The sequence below is a fragment of the Dromiciops gliroides genome, chromosome 2 (genome assembly GCF_019393635.1).
Source record: "Dromiciops gliroides isolate mDroGli1 chromosome 2, mDroGli1.pri, whole genome shotgun sequence".
Lineage (NCBI taxonomy): Eukaryota > Metazoa > Chordata > Mammalia > Microbiotheria > Microbiotheriidae > Dromiciops > Dromiciops gliroides.
In genome coordinates, this window is record NC_057862.1 from 96223417 (window position 1) to 96240240 (window position 16824).

The 16824-nt window shown below is 34.5% G+C and overlaps 1 protein-coding gene across 1 annotated transcript in view; it reads right to left on the bottom strand.

Annotated features, from left to right (window-relative positions):
• The window catches only part of ATRNL1 (attractin like 1), a 1132449-nt gene that overhangs the window by 275965 nt on the left and 839660 nt on the right, over nucleotides 1-16824 (bottom strand). Inside the window, exon 27 of the mRNA XM_043982337.1 lies at nucleotides 8286-8393. Within this exon, the coding sequence (XP_043838272.1) occupies nucleotides 8286-8393 (108 nt within the window). The remainder of the gene's footprint in view (nucleotides 1-8285; nucleotides 8394-16824) is intronic.

Consider the following 16824-nt stretch of genomic DNA (forward strand, 5'->3'; position numbering starts at 1 on the left):
CCCTTAACCCTTTTGCCTACCTCCCAACTCACTGAAATTGGGGATTAGTTCTTTTTTGCTACTCCTGTCTCCAACATCCCCAACCAAGTCTTATATACTATTGGCTCTTAATTAATGTTATTATTCACTGATTCTGACCCAGCAGGTCAGGTCGGAAATATGGATGACATTAACTCTTTTATAATAGCAGCTTTTCTAAGCTAAACCAAGCCAGGTTCATAAGCACTTGTTAAGTACCTTTCATGTGTAAAGTACAATGTTAAATGCTGGGTATACAAAAACAAAAAAATGAAAAATGGTTCCTACACCTAGGGAGTTTCTATTCTCCTGGGGGAGGGGTTGCAACATGAATAGAAAAGGATATACATGACATTTTGTGGAAGGTATAACTAATAACTAGGTGGATCAAGAAAAGCTTCCCTTAGAAATCTTATGGCACATGCATTGGACTTTCAAGGAAGCTTGGGATTCCTATAGTTAAAAGTGAGGAAAGAGAAAGCCTGCAGAAAGACACAAAGGAAGGGGACAGACTCTGGAGTTCAAGCAAGAGCAAATAGACTGGTATGAGTAGAACTTAAGAATACATGGAGGGTAATCATGTGGTGTAAGGCTGAAAAGGTAGGTGAGAGCCAACAACGTGAAGATTTAAGTGCTGAGCTGGGGTGTTTGTATTTTATCCTATAGGCATCAGAGAACCAGTGAAGTTTTCTGAGCAAGAAAGAATGACATGGTCTGAGTGCTTTAGGAAGATTATTTTAGTGGTTCATTGGAATACAGATTAAAGAAGGGAGAGACTGGAAGTTGCTAGTGTTACTAGGAGACGTGTGCAATAGTCCAGATTGGAGTAGAGAAGGATAGGAGCAAAGGTCATGACAATGAGAATGGACAGAAGAGATCAGAGGTATAATGTTGGGATGGTAGAACTGACAAAATCTGACAACTGATTGGATTTTGGTGAGTGAGAGGAAGGGTAAGGTAAGAGTTGAGGAAACATCTGTGTTTGGGGACCTGGGTGACTAGAAGGTTGATGGTGCCTTTGATAGAAAATGAACATTTGGAGGAAAAGTACGTTGTAGGATGTTTGGGGTAGATAGAAATGGGATCTGTTTTTAACCTATTGAATTCCAGATGCCTAAGGGACATACAAATGAACCAGACTTCTGTGGAAAAACTAGACTTGGTATTTAGATATTCAGTAGTACCACGAATTTTGAAAATGGCTGACTGCTGCTTTTAATCAATTCTGCCTCAATTTTTAGGTAGGCCCTACCCCCCCTCCCCCGTCCCCTCTAGGCCATTCCTATTATTGACATTATGGAGCATAGAGTGCACTTTATTCATTTTAGTATTCTATCTCCAAAACCCAGACAACTCTTTTACTACCTTCTATGCACAAACATACAAGCCTACACAGATATGCACACACACAAACAATCACAACAACAACAATAACAAAAACCAAAACAAAATTTAATTTGGAGTCAGAAGAACTGGGCTTAAACTTGGCTCTGGAAATTAACATCGACTGGGTCTCAGTTATCTGATCTATAAAATGAAGGGGTTGAACTAAGTGAGCCTTGAGGTAATTTCTAGATCTAAATCTACAGTTCTGCAATCTTAGAAGCTAAATTTGCAACAGCTGGGGATTTTCATCATGCCCATCAAGTACTTACTTGTAAGACTTGTCCTTTCATTGCTTCACATCCCAACCAGAGAGGGACATGCTCTAAATTCAGAGAATACAGACAGAAAGGAGGTTCTAGTATTATAGATTGTCACCTCCTTACCCTTGTTTATCCTTCCTCACCTCACCCTACCTTCGCATACTTTTATTTCTCATCTCAGACTAACCTAAACCTTTATTTATTAAACACTAAAAAGACTTGAATTCGATACTTCAAATGATCAAGTTGTGTCAAATGTGACAGCACATTTTTAAAAATTTAAGAAATTTAAGAAAACAGAGATAGTAGGGTTAAAATTTTTATTTCAAAGTAATAGTATAACATCTGATTGTAAGTAATTATATTTAAAATAAATTTGCACAGATAGGAGAAGGAAGATATATTTATTACCAAATATATTTCCTTACAGTCACTTATTTAAGAACCATATTTTGCACACTCTTTTGTTATGCATTTACTGAAAACAGATTTTTTTTTTCAAATGAAGCTTATATCTAAATAAAAAGCACATCAATTGAGGGGCCTGGTCCTGTTAGTGTTAAGGGTGTTTCTTAATGCAGTTCTAAATCCCAAATCATCCATAATCCTTCATCCTTTGTGCTTCTGATTTTCTATAGTATTTCTATGTCCCAAATATCATTTGACACTTAGTCACAAACTGTTACTCTTACAGTCAGTTGACTTTTCAGGGAAAAATATCTTATATATTCACTTAGAGTATAAACTCTTTGAGGATATGGTCATGTCTTCTACTTCTTTATAGCCCTTATAGTTTCAGCTTAGGGTGTTATATGTAACAGATATATAATCCATATTTGTCTGAATGATTCCCAGGTTCAAGTTGGTAAATGTTGTCAATCAATATTCATTTGATCTACAAGTTCTGCCAGGGTAGGGATTTTTTATCTGGGGCCTGTAAATCATATACACATATACATATACATACATACACATATACATATATACACACTTATATACATATATATTTACACACACATTTTTGACAAGTGCATTTCAATATAATTAGCTTTTTTTGTAATGCTAAAAATAATGGTTTTTCTTCTATGCATTTTAAAGCATTATTTTGAGATGGGTCCATAGATTTTATCTGATTTCCAAAGGTGTGCATGACATCAAGAAGGTTAAGAACCCTTACTCTAGGGGCAGCTAGGTGGAACAGTAGATAAAGCCCTGGCCCTGGATTCAGGAGGACCTGAGTTCAAGTCCAGTCTCAGACACTTGACACTTACTAGCTGTGTGACCCTGGGCAAGTCACTTAATCCTCATTGCCCCACAAAGAAAACAAATAAACAAACAAAAAACAAACAAACAAAAAACCCTTGCTCTAGTACCCTGTAGATAAAGTCTTGATTCTCATGAACAAGCAAAATAGAACTTTGTGTTGTTATTTCAAAAGTTACTAAAAGAAACAAATCTAGAAAAAGGAAACCTTGTTTAAATAGCTGATTGAGTAATAATAATTATGAATCTAAGAGGATGATGGACTAGAAATGAAAGGAGAGAAGTGAGGTTGCGGCCAATAGCAGTAGAGCCCAGTGCAGGCTGTTCTGGGAGTCAAGCCAATAACTCTCTTAGCATGAGAGCTGTTGGTTTCCCTGTCTCTGGCAAAGATATTAACAGTCTGTCTGTCACCTTGGGAGAGAGGTTTCTTATAAAAACAGCCTGGGTTGAACTGTCCTAATATACTAGGCAATTGATCTCAATGTGATATCAAAATTACTGCTGTTGGGAATTCCAAAGAAAAGGTGGCATACAAATGAGAAGCTTTTCTGGTCTAAGGATGGGGGATGCATTATTCATTGGTTACTCCTCCTGATTGGCCTCCTTCTTAACCTAAGACATTTTCATGCAACTAAAGGAATAAGGAATCAGGGGACAGATGAGGATAGGAATAGGTTCTGTGATTAATTAATCAGGTATTTATTTAGAATCTACTTTGTGTTAGGTAAATCCCTACTTTTAGCTCATTTTAGAGATAAGGAAACTGAGGCCTGGAGAAGTAAAATGACTTATACAAGGTCACACATAGCGTAAGTAGTAGAGCAGGGATTCAAAGTCATGTCTTATTCAAGTTCGGGGCTCTTTCCATTGTCATGCTGTCACTGAAAGGGTTTAAAATGAAAACCCTGGTAAAATATTATTTTATTGTCTTTGAGGGGTGGGATGGAGAAAGAGGAGAAACAGCATGAAATGTTCATAGGACATGAGTACAGTTTCTTTTCGGTTAAAATAAAATATGCTGAAATTGTAGCTTTTAAAATTTCTCATTATATGATTTGAATTAAATCTCCAAATAAACCCTGTTTAAACTAGGTTAGTTTCTAAAACAAGTTAGGGTACTTTATTTGAATGGGAGAAATTGTAAAAGTGACTTTTAAGATGAACTTCAAATATAAAAATAACAGAAAGCTCATGTGCTGGGTTTATTGCAGTTGAGTAAATCACCCTGATTTCTTTATGGCAATTTACGATATAGTGACAACCACTGGCATTGTCTAAGATACTAAGACATAGCCAATAACTTTCCCATTGAAAGTCCTTGCTGAAGATCTACAATCAACATGGACTGGTTGAGTACTTCAATCAAAAAGCACCCCATGAACTTTAATTGACTACTGCCTGACAATAACGACAACATTGCAGATCTAGAGGCATTGTTAAGCCTGGGGGTCTTAGTCAATTTTAACTGGTCTCAATTGAATACATCTGGAACTCTTGAAAACATGGGGTACACAAAATGACTCCCCTATTTCAGTATGGTTTTATGGGTGCATGAACACAGTAGTGACAAAATACTTTAATAGTATGGAAACCTTAGTCCCAGGAAAGGCAGTGCAGTATAATGTGGGGTGAACAGAATTTGGAAACAGAGGAACTGGGTTCAAATCAAGGTTTTGACCCTAATTGTCCATGTGATCTTCAGAAAATCACATAACCTCTCTGGGCCCCATATAAATAGTCTGTAAAATGAGGAAGTGAGATCTGATGATTTCAAGAGTCCCTTCATGTTCTAAATATGGGATTCTAGGCCAGAATTTCTCACTAACTACTGTCCCCAGCAAGTCGTTTTACCTATCTGTTCTTTTTGTTTCCCAATATATCCAGTGATGATAATAAAATCCAATCTACCTGACTCATGGAGTCTGAATGGCAGATCATAAGAGATGACAACAGTGCTTAGAAAACGACCACCTCTGCACAGATGTCTCCCCAAGCTCATATTTGGCCTTGTTCTGACTCCCAAGATCCAGACCCTAATTTCTAATTGCCTGCTATCTATCTACACGTGAATTTCCTGTCAGAAACCTCAAATTCAACATGTTCAAAAGTTAATTCATCATCTTTCCCTCTCTCCTCATCTTCTCCCCCAAACCATGCTAAACCTTCTGGCTTAGCTATTTCTGTTATTGACAACAAGACCTTCCGGTTCATTTGAAACTAGCCATCTCCTTCCCCTTCTTCTATCATATCCAATGAATAATCATATCCTATCCATTCCATTCTTTTCACTGTCATTGCCACATTTTACTGTGCTGGTTTGAATAGTCTAAATATGGTTTGTATAAAGTACAGTCTATAATAGATGTCATTTAAAACTATATGTATATATACACACATATATAAATATTTTTATATGTATAGAATATACATATTTGTGTATGTGTATATATATATATACACACATGTATATATACATACTTTAATTTTAGATATATGCTTTATATTAAATATATTTTGAAACACTCTACTTCCATAAAGAGGAATCCATTTTTGTTGAATATTCTAAGTGTGAGATACTGCTCTTTGTACACAAGCAACTTGCTTGCTGAAAGGAACAGAGAATTAACAGAAAGAGAGAGAGAGAGAGAGAGAGAGAGAGAGAGAGAGAGAGAGAGAGAGAGAGAGAGAAAGGATGGCATCCACTTGTGAAATATATATGCATATCTATTGTACACGAACAATTTGGTTGCTGAAAAGCAAAAAATAAAGTCTTGTATGTTCAAATCTGATAAAAATCCATTTGGTAATAAACACTATTTTTCCTTTAAAATGTAAGAAGAGACAGATTATTGGGAGGACTGAATAGAAAGTTTCCCTTCAGATCAATATACAGAGTGTACTTGAGTACTGGTGCTGCAGAGCATTGTGGTCCCTCAGATCATTTGCATATGTCTGCTTTTAGAGTTTGAGAAGTTACAACTCACAAAGTGGTAGATGACATAACTGTTTGGACACTGAGAAGATTAAATAAGTATGCCTGGTTTCATAACTGAAAGGTAAATTTCATGAGTTTGACCTCCTAAGCAAAAGATGAGTCACTGATCATGAGAAGGCACTAATTGGACCCATTAGAGGCAGTTAAGAAGCTAGAAGGAAGAGGGTTTAGAAATCAACAGGAGCAATTAAGAAGCCAACCAAAGTTAAGTGTGAAAGGCTGTTGTCCTGGGACCCTGCTGATTTGAAGTCTTTTCTATGTCAATAGGCTGAAGGAAAAGCTAGGAGCCTAATCATTATAAGAGAGCTGAGCTCTTCTGCAGTCTGAGCCATTACCCCTTTAGGACCATCTCCAGTGCAAGAGAGAAAGCCTCTCAGAGGTTTTGAGAGCAGGGCAGTACTCTTATCACTTAACAGTATCATCTTTATACTGTAAATTTCAAAATGTAACAGAGGTAGCAACAAAAGAATGAGGGACATGATTCTTAGAAAAAAATATATTCTTGTGAACTGTGCTATTTTTCTTTAACCTAACAGTTTCCCCCCCTCCATTTTGCCCTTTCAAATGTAAGGTCCTAGAATGGGAGCGCAAGAGAATTAGAGGAGACTAACTGATTATTCAGTGTTTGAATCATCTGGTTCTTTGAATTTTGTTTTCCTTTTTCTTATTTCCCACATTCATGTATTATCTTCTAATGTACTTTGGTTACTTTGATACTAATGTTATCACCTCACAAGAGAAAGGGGCAGAGCAGTTGATTAGAAGCAAGCTCAGTGCCTCAATTTCTGCATCAATAAATCTTGGAGATTGAGTTAGATGATCTTTAAGGCTCCTTCTAACTCTAACATTCTATGCTAATACTAATGATAATAATTACATATGTGCATACATGTATACACATTATTATTGGTGCTTTTGAGTTTGAAAAGAACTTTGACACATAATTTTATAGAGTAGATAGTGCAAGTGTTATTATTCTCAGATGGAATAGAGGTTCAGGTGGGTCATATGACTCCAATTTTAGACTCCATGTCCAGGGCTATTTATACCAAATCCCCCCACATTTCTATTAGAGGGATAACATTCCAAGAGTCTGTTTTGTCCGATTTGTTAAGGAACCTTGATTTTAAAAAAAAGTTTTGTGGCGAAACTATATAAAGTAAATACTCCCTCCCACAACAATGTATTTATCCATAATGTCCCAATTTTTGTTAAATGACATGAAAGGCAGTCTTGATGCAAACTTTCAAAACTTTTCCTAGCTTGGGCTGGGGGGCAGGTAGACAGAGCATGTGAAGACACAAAACATAAGATTTAACTTTGGCAATAAAAAACCAAATAACCAAAAGAAGAAAATTCATATGTTCTTCAAGAAATTAGTCTGTATGATACCAATAAGGGCTGACAATGATTTACATACAAAGTATCAAAATAATGTTAGAATTATTTGTAATTGTGCCTAAAATGTAGAAAGTTTTTATAACTTTCTTTTCATTTTTGGGATCTCCTAAAATTTCAATTTCCCTTGTCACTGTACTTTCTTAAAGAAAGACAGTGTTGTAGATAGTAAAAAGGAATTCAACAAATGAGGGATAGGAAAAATTCTAAAAGACTCAAATATGTCTGCTGTGGCAAGATCCTTAGTTTTTAAAATGATTTAACCATATCTAATAATCATAAATGAAGAATAATAAAATATAATTAATTACAATGCATTAATATACTTTGATTAATCATTAATCACACCTTGTAAATTTTTCCTCCACTTTTTTGTTCCTATGCTCAGAAACCATTTCATGCATTATTACACGATGCGGATACCTCACTGACTTGCATATAATGATTTCTATTTCATTGTACAGTATTTATGCATTTGCAATAAAAAATGTAATAACACAGTCATTAACCACAAATGAAAATATTCGATAGTTCTTAAAACAATGAAACTACATAATTAAAATACAACACGTGCCTTCTTTTTCCAGAAAACTTTGTTAATTAAGATAGATGTGATCTGTTAACTAGGGGGCAATGTGTCCTCTAAGGACCAAACATATGAGGTTTGTTGCCTAGCTCTGTCATACCTATGTCTGAAATTCCTTCAGCTCCTATCTGTCAATGAAAGGCAGCCAGGTGATCCGGCTGTCACTCTAGCCTCGGCTAATAGATTCTCCAGTGGCTTTTGTTGCAGCTCATGTCATACCATTAAAACTCTGTGCCTTGAAAATGGCATAACATATGTAGCAGAGTCTTGTCAAGTAGAGGTAATCAGACTCTGCTTGGTTTCAGAAGCAGATGTAGATGAGAGAAGCAATATAAATATGCAAATCATCACAGTCCCCTTTCAGCACTGCTCTTCCTACCTCTAATGTCCCTCGTAGAAAGTCTGTTTGTTCAGTTCCCACTTCCACGGCCACATCAACAGAAGCAAAGGGGCGGCTGGCCATCTGCTGTCTTTCTCGAAGCAGTTGCTGGAGGGGGTTAAAATAGTTTGTTTTAAAATAGATGCATTTTTACACATGCATTAAGTCCAACAATAAAAGTACAGGTACTAGACATATCCATATTCATATCCATATCTTTAAGGATGAGAGTTGGCTCTCCCATGGGCCCTGAGTTATATATACAAGAAGTATTCACATATGCAGCACTTACAAAGGGACTTGCTACTGAAATGCATTCTCAAAGTCTAAGATAATTGTCTCTCTTTTCTTGCTCTTTTTTTTTTTAAATGATTGTCTCTCTTTTCTTGATCTTTTTTTTTTAATGATAGCCTTTTTTGGAACTTATGGTGGTATGTGGTATGAAAAACTGCTCTAAACCTAATTTTTACCAAATAACTTTCTGGTTTTCCCCAAAGCTCTTGTCAGACAGAGAGTCCTTCCCCCTGTTTGTGTGTTTGTTTGTTTGTTTTTTCCTGTCTAATGAAATATATTCAAAACATTTTTAAAATATCAGGTGGTCTTTGCTACCTAAGTCAAACTGTTTATATAATGGTGATGATATAGCATTTTTCTCTAATCAAATTGTGTTTGGTCTTATCTGCAAACACACATATGCACACATATATACACACCAAAAATGCGTTTTATGTTAACTGAAAATAAATAGCAGTTTTAAAAGGTAAGAAAAAATAATGAAGTGCTATCTACCTGTTGAGAACAGGTCCGAAGGCTTGTAATACTCCCAGTTTATTGTACTTAAGCCAGTTGGAGTCATTAGTAATAGTATTTGCAACCTAATTCATAGCCTCCCTGTCCATATTTTTAATTGGAAGAAGGTTATGTAACTAGTGGAAATTTTGTCTCAGATGTTTAAAAAAACCCTTTTCCCCTTGAACTCCTCATAGCTTCAGCTCAAATGGAAGCCAATAGCTTGCAAGTGAGTCCCAATCAAGAACACAAAAGTAATTTATATTTTTTCCTTTACCTGTAATTATAATATTCATTAAGTCATGATAACAAAAAATTGATGGGAAAGATTAGTTATTACAAATCTTATCTCATTCATTCCCTGCAACTAATAAAAGGATTATTAAATATTTAAAGTGGATGAGCAGTGCAATTAAATGTTCCTTCAAATGAGAAGAATATCATATCATTGGGGAAAAGCAGACTCCTTAAACAAAGAGCTTTCTTCATTCTGCACAGAAACTTGGGGCTATCCACACATCTTAAAAAATTAACAACTGGCCTTAAAAATAATTATGAAAGTTAATTTAAACTGCAAGGAAAACCAATTAAATATCTTCACAAGAAAACGTTTTAACATACAAATAGCATACCTATTATTCCATTCCTTTTTTTCGCATTGTTATCTATTTATTTTGAAATTTCTGATTTTGTTCATAATATATAGATACATATGTATGCATATACAGAGAGACATTTATACACTGTTTTTGCAATATATATGCATCTATGTATATCATATATCATACACACATATAAGCTAAAATATATAATGTATATGGTTCTCGCTATATACTGGATGTATATGTGTGTACACATATATACATATACATGCATTCATATACATATACGTACATACATATATATGTACATATAGGGGTTAGGAAGTCAGCTTTGTATTATACATGAGTGACTATGAGTGTGTATCCCAGAAAGACACAGAAGTTGTTCAGTGGATAGAATGCTGGATCTGGAGTCAGGAAGACCTGAGTTCCAAGCTGGCCTCAGACATTTACTAGCTGTGTTACCATAGTCATTGTCTCAGCTTCCTCTTCTCTAATATGGGGATAATCATAGCACCTACCTCCCAGTTGTTATCAGAATCAAATGATATAATAATTGGAAAGCCTTTAGTATATAGTAAGTGCTATAAAATGTTTATTTGAACATTTATTATTAGTGTTAGGATCTTGGACACATTCTGGCTAGTTACATAACATTTTGGTGCCATGAGAAACCCTCTAACATTTTAAGTTGAACTGCAACCAATCTTCTTCATTAAAATTAGTTTTCTTGCAAGCAATTTCCTATGACAGCAAAATGATTCTTCAGATTCTATGTATGTATATATTCCTAATCAGTAGGTAAAATGGAATATCTTTCTACTGTCTTAATTAGCATTATTTTCTATAAAACTTTGCATTTCTTTTAGGCTTTGTATGCTTAATTAAATAAAAATATTGCATGTCTTTGATATATCAATTTCTTTGGTTACATTGCGACTGTTGGGCATTTGGGTTGTTTCCAATGTTTTCTACTAGAAATAATACTATTCTAACTATGTTTACATAGCTAGTTTTTCTGCCTCTTGATAGCATTCTTAGAATCTATCCCATTATACTGGCAAAGAGGTGTTTTGAGAATAATTCTCATAGCATACAACCATATATGAATGTAACTATTTATAGCATTGTGAGGTTCCATTAAGAAAATCCCTTATGAGATAATAACAGATAAAAGAAATTGCCTCATGACAGTTTAAATTTAACATGTCAAAAATATGCTTGTGACAATACAGTAATTGTATTTTGTAATTATTTGTCCACAAAGAAACTTTTAAAAAAATGAACATGGATACATTCAGGGGGTAATAGAACAAAAGAAACTACTTATTATATATATATATATATATATATATATATATATATTAGGAAACAAAAATAAGAGGTTGGTCAAAGTAAAAAGAAAACATGATTAATTTACCAAATAACACTCTTAAGAAAAGTCACATATTCAAAATACAATCAGTACCGAGTTAAAAATCCAACTTAAGGATCTTTCTAGAAATAAGTATATATTGCAGATTGTCTTTCCATACAGAATTTCAAATACCAAAATCATGACCCCAGTGAAGAAGAAAATAATCATTTTTCCCAGCTATTTTGCAAATAATCAACTTGGCTATATCTGTGTACACAGAGCCTTCAGGAAGCTGTAAGTTTTAATCTTGTTCCTGACATTGATTTTTTTCTATTGCCATAGGCAAATTATTTTACTTCCTCTCAATTTTCCTCATGTTATAATTGGGAACATAATGTCTGCATCATATTGAGGAGTAAATATTTAAAAATCACTTTGGGTAGCACTTTTAAGATTAGAAAACACTAGCAAATGCCTAACTGATCAATGAAGCTTAAACTGATTCACTTTAATACTTCTACTTTACAGTCCTTAAAATTCATGATATGACTATGAAATCTCATTTATTAATACCTAGTTGTTAAATCCCTAATTCTCAATCTACTTCCATCAACACAGAATAGATTACATTGAAATTGAATACACAGCAGTGTTGGAGATAACTAGTATTATTCCTTGCATATTTCTCATTCATTAAAATTTTCACTCTTTATGAAAGACCACTATATATATATGTATACTATACTATACTATATATGTATAGATATATAGTGCTCTTTCTTAAAGACACACACACATACTTAATCCCCTCTTCCCAATATTCGTACAGCATGGTGTTGTGGAAAGTAAAGTGACTATAGTCAGAGGACTTTCCCCTTATTTCTTGGTCACCTTGGGTAAATCACTTAATCTCTTTGGGTCTCAGTATCATAATTTGTAAAATGAGGTAGTTGGACTAGATGACTGCTAAGGTTCATTCCAGTTCTAGATCTATGGTTGTCAATAAATCTATTAATTTATCAATAAGTATTTACTCAATGCCTATGAGTACTGGCTTTTAGTATAGGTACAAAAGATAAACAAAATATTACCTGATCCCCTGCCTATGAAGAACTTGCAATGTAGTTGGGAAGACACAAAAAGCCAAAAACAACATATAAAGAAATTAAAAACAAGATAGTATGTTATGGAATAGTAAATATTTACAGGAAACTAGACCAATGAATTTACCTGAGAATCAAAAGAGTATATTAGAGAATTCTTGCTAAAATATCTCAGATTTTCATCTATGAAACCTTTTCCTCCTGATATGACTGCTTTATTATCATTATTGTATCACAGAATCTCGATATTTAGAAGGAAGGAGTTATATGTATGCACATATGTGTATACACACATGTATATATCTAAGAATATGTATACATACATACATAAATATCCACACAGGTGGGTGGCACAGTGGTTAGAGTACTGGACCTGGAATCAAGAAGACTTGGATTGAAATCCAGCCTTGGATATGTTCTAGCTGTGTGACCCTGGGCAAGTCACTTAACCTTTGTTTGCCTCAGTTTCCTCAATTGCAAAATGGAAATAATAATAGAACCTACCTCCTAGGGTTGTCACGAGGATCAGATGAGATACTATTTGTAAAGTGTTTAGTACAATGCTTGGAACATAGCAGATAATAAATATTTATTTACTTTATAAATACATATTTTATACACATTAGATAGATTTATTTATCTATTTTACAGGTTCTCATTAGCTGTACTTTTTTCTTGACCAAATACCTGTCATCCCTACATATTAAATTCTGATCCAGGAATCAAAATTGTGTTTTCAGATACCATCTTCTTAATTAGAGAGTTATTCTTTGATTTTCCTATCTCTTCTATAGCTCCTGCCTCTCTAGTCAACAATGATGATAAAACTCCTTCATCACTTGAGTGTTTTTTTTTTCTGCTGCATTTTTAAACTTTCTAATTCCTAGTAAAATTTCCTGTGATATTCTTAGCATTATCAAATCTGCCCCACATAAAGTGAGTGGTAGGTTATAAGTGGTAGTTGAGAGATTAAATATTCTTGGAAAATTTCATCCTAAATTTAACATGTTTGTCAGAGACTTGTATCAAGGCTAAAATGGGTGAGCTTCCTTAATTTCCATATAATATAAAGCTTAAAGGACTAAGGGAGAAGAGATCTTTAAGTAGGATTGATACTCCAGGCATCACTCCTTTTAGCCCCTTCCTTCCTCCATACTGGAAGAACATAGGTCAGTTTGGCACCTCATTTCTTAAAGGGGATGCTTCTAACAGTTAAACAAGTGCTATCCTTTTTAGTGATGCTATACTTATAAACATGCTGAATGATTCTTCTGAGGTGCTTGTAAAAAAGATTTTGCTTTTACTGAGTCCCCCTTATAGCTAATGACACATTCATGAGGCAATTTGAAATGTTCACAAGTAAAGATTCTGGATCCCTTCCCACCTTTTGAAAAACAATATAATATTAAAAGTTATTTTTTAAAGGTAAGATAGATAATACATTCTATCCAACATTCAGACTCTCCCAACCTTGACTCCTCTTCACCCACCAGGCCTGGCTATCCTCAACCCATCAACGTTAGAGTGGCCCTTCTCCTTTGCCTCCCCACCTCTCTCTTATTATCCTTGGGCCAACTACCTAGGTATTGTGAGTTGCATAAAGACCCACTATGAAGGGGAAAATATTGCCCTTCAATTCCCTTTAACCCCTCCTCCAGGCTCAGATGCCCAGAATTTATTCCAGCTGTTTGCTCACATGGCTTGGATGGGATGGGGAACATCTACTACATTTGTCCTCATGGAGCCTTTTGAACCACCACTCCCTCCAATGGACCTCTAGGTCTTAACATGTCCCTTGCTCTGTGTCTTCCAGATCCTAGGGAATGTGGGTTAACCTACTGATGTAACCCTGGGACTCATGAGCCTCGCTATTGACCTTATTGCTGAAACAACAGGGCGTCAGGGCATTTTCATCTTTCTTGTTTATGGACTTTCTTTTATATGCTCAAATTAAGTATTGAGAACAGGTGTAGCCTTGAATTTTCTATTTATATTCCAGTGCTTGACACATAGTAAAAGCTTTTTCATTCATTCATTCATTCATTTGGCCTGGTTCTTTTAAGAATTAAAAAAATCAATTATTTTGCAATTGTCCTTCCAAAAGAAATGAATTTTAACATTTTGCACATCTATAAGCAATCATATAACAGATATATCTATCTTATCTTTGATGCTTTATTGCCAATTTTTCAGTAAGATGATAAAGCCAAGATAAAAAATTGATCTTCACACAATAGACTATTTTCATACTGCCATGAAAAAAATGTAGTGTAGAAAGCACACAGTAAAGAGACAAATGACTGTCATGAACTGGCACTAAAACAGCACTGTCTGTACATTTACCAGGCTTTCAAAATAACCCACAGAGCCAAAAATGACAAAAATTCACACGGCTATGATAACTACCAGGTGTATAGTCAGGTTGATTCTAATCAATTCACCGGTGATCAAGTTGACAATCCCAATGCTATTAGTTCAAACATCCTAAGTTTATATATTGTATTATTCTCCAAGGTTATAAAATTATATTAGGTCCACTCTCCAAAATACATCAAATCCACAAGCAGATTTCATGATAACATTCTTATTAAAAAAAAAAAAAAAACCAAACCTAACAACAACTAAAACCAATTCTATTTGCTTGTCTTCTTATCTCTTTCTTCTTAACCCAGTCTGTGCTGTGTTGGAAACTTGTTTTGAAGGTTCCTGAGAAATAAAGATCTCTTGTCAGAGGATTTGATCAATTTGTTAAGTGGATATAAGTACAAGTAAGTTACACATTCTCAACCATACATGGATGTTGCTCCAATGTCATGCCTTTTCAAAGGCTTTGAAAAGTGCAGTGGTTTAAAGTGTTTGGCCTGGAGTCTGAAAGACTCATGGCATCAGACACTTACTAGCTGTGTGACCCTGGACAAGTCACTTAACCCTGTTTGCCTCAATTTCTGAATCTATAAAAGAAGCTGGAGAAAAAAGTAGAAAAAAACACTCCAGAATCTTTGCCAAGAAAACTCCAAATGGGGTAATAAAGAGGTGAACAAGGCTGAAAAACAACTGAACAACAATAAAACCCCCAAATTGTTAATTACATCTATATTTAATGAGGGTAAAGACAATTCAATGAATACATTTATTTTAATTATTAATTAATTTAAAATAAAAATATAACTCATTCTTAGATCATTATTAATATATACCACATTTTCAAACTTGGGTGAATATATAATTTATATATTATAGGAGCAACTCTGTCTCATGCATTTTGAATCCACATCAGGTTATATGTAGTAGTAATTCAATTGTAAAGCAATTGATGCAGCTAGTTAGTTCTGTGGATAGAGTGATAGACTTAGAGTCAATGATGACCTGAGTTCAAATTTTGCCTCAAACTGTAAGTATGTTACTATAGAAATTAGCTATACCTTTGTCTGACTGTTTCCTCATCTGTAAAATGGAGGTAATAGCACCTATGTTTACAGGGTTGTTGTGAAGATGGAATGAGATAGCATATGTAAAATACTTTGTACACCTTAAAGTAGTATACAGGTTATGATGGTGATCATCATAATCACTTGAATGGAGCTAAATGTTGTCTAACCAATGGAGAGTTCACTGGCATGGCCATCACTACTTTAGTATAGTCTATTAAATCAGTATTGGACCAGGATGATATTTTATAGGTATAGATTTTAGTCAGGTTTCACAACTAACTTCTGATATAAAAGATGATTTGAAGGCCTCTGAATTTTACATATGCTAACAGTGACTAGTGCTATTCATTTATCTTACTAGGCTGTAGTAAAGATTAATTAAATGATTTATGGTATAAAGCATCAGGCTACATTGATATTTATTCAAGGAATTTGAGAAAGGTACATGAATCAAAATGTGGAGTAGTGGTTAGAACACTGGAATTAGAATCAGGAAGAACTGGGACCCAATTGTGTCTAGATGCCAATTAACTACTTAGGGTCTCAGTTTCTTTATCTACAAATTGGATATAATAATTGTACCTCCTTCACAGAGTTGAAGATCAAATGAGATATGTGTAAAGTGTTTTTGCAAACTTTGAAGAGCTATATAATAGTTATATATTATCATCATTATTATCCAACCCCTCAGAACCTAGACAAGTTGCAACCTTAGAGGCAGGTCTCCAAGAGTCTTTCAGCCTCAAAGGCTGAATAACCACCTGTCTGGTATGTTGTAATGAAAATTTTTTCAACATAGTTGAAAGAGATAAATGCTGAGGTCCCTTTCAACTTTCTAATTTTGAGATTTGGGGTTAAACTGCAGAAAAAATGCTGATCTGCACTGCTAGAGTGAATAGGGTCTCCCTATATAAATTCATCTATCCTCACATTTGTGTGTATGTATATATGTGTATATATGGATAGGTGTATCCATATATATACAAATCTATGTAAATATATCCATATATTCTAGATAATATAATAATAATATGCATAATTCTGGATAGAGGAAATGAGATGCTGTTTTAAAGAATAAAGGTTTTTTCCAGATGAACAGACATCTTCCACATTCTTTTTCATTAATTGTTTTTCCTCTCAATCTAGAAGGCTAGCTTTTTATTGTCCTTGTCTCTATGTCAGGAGCTTCCAGAAATGTTAATGCACAGGAACCCTTTTGCTTTGCTTGCTTAGAGTCAGGACTTGCTATGAAGCCAG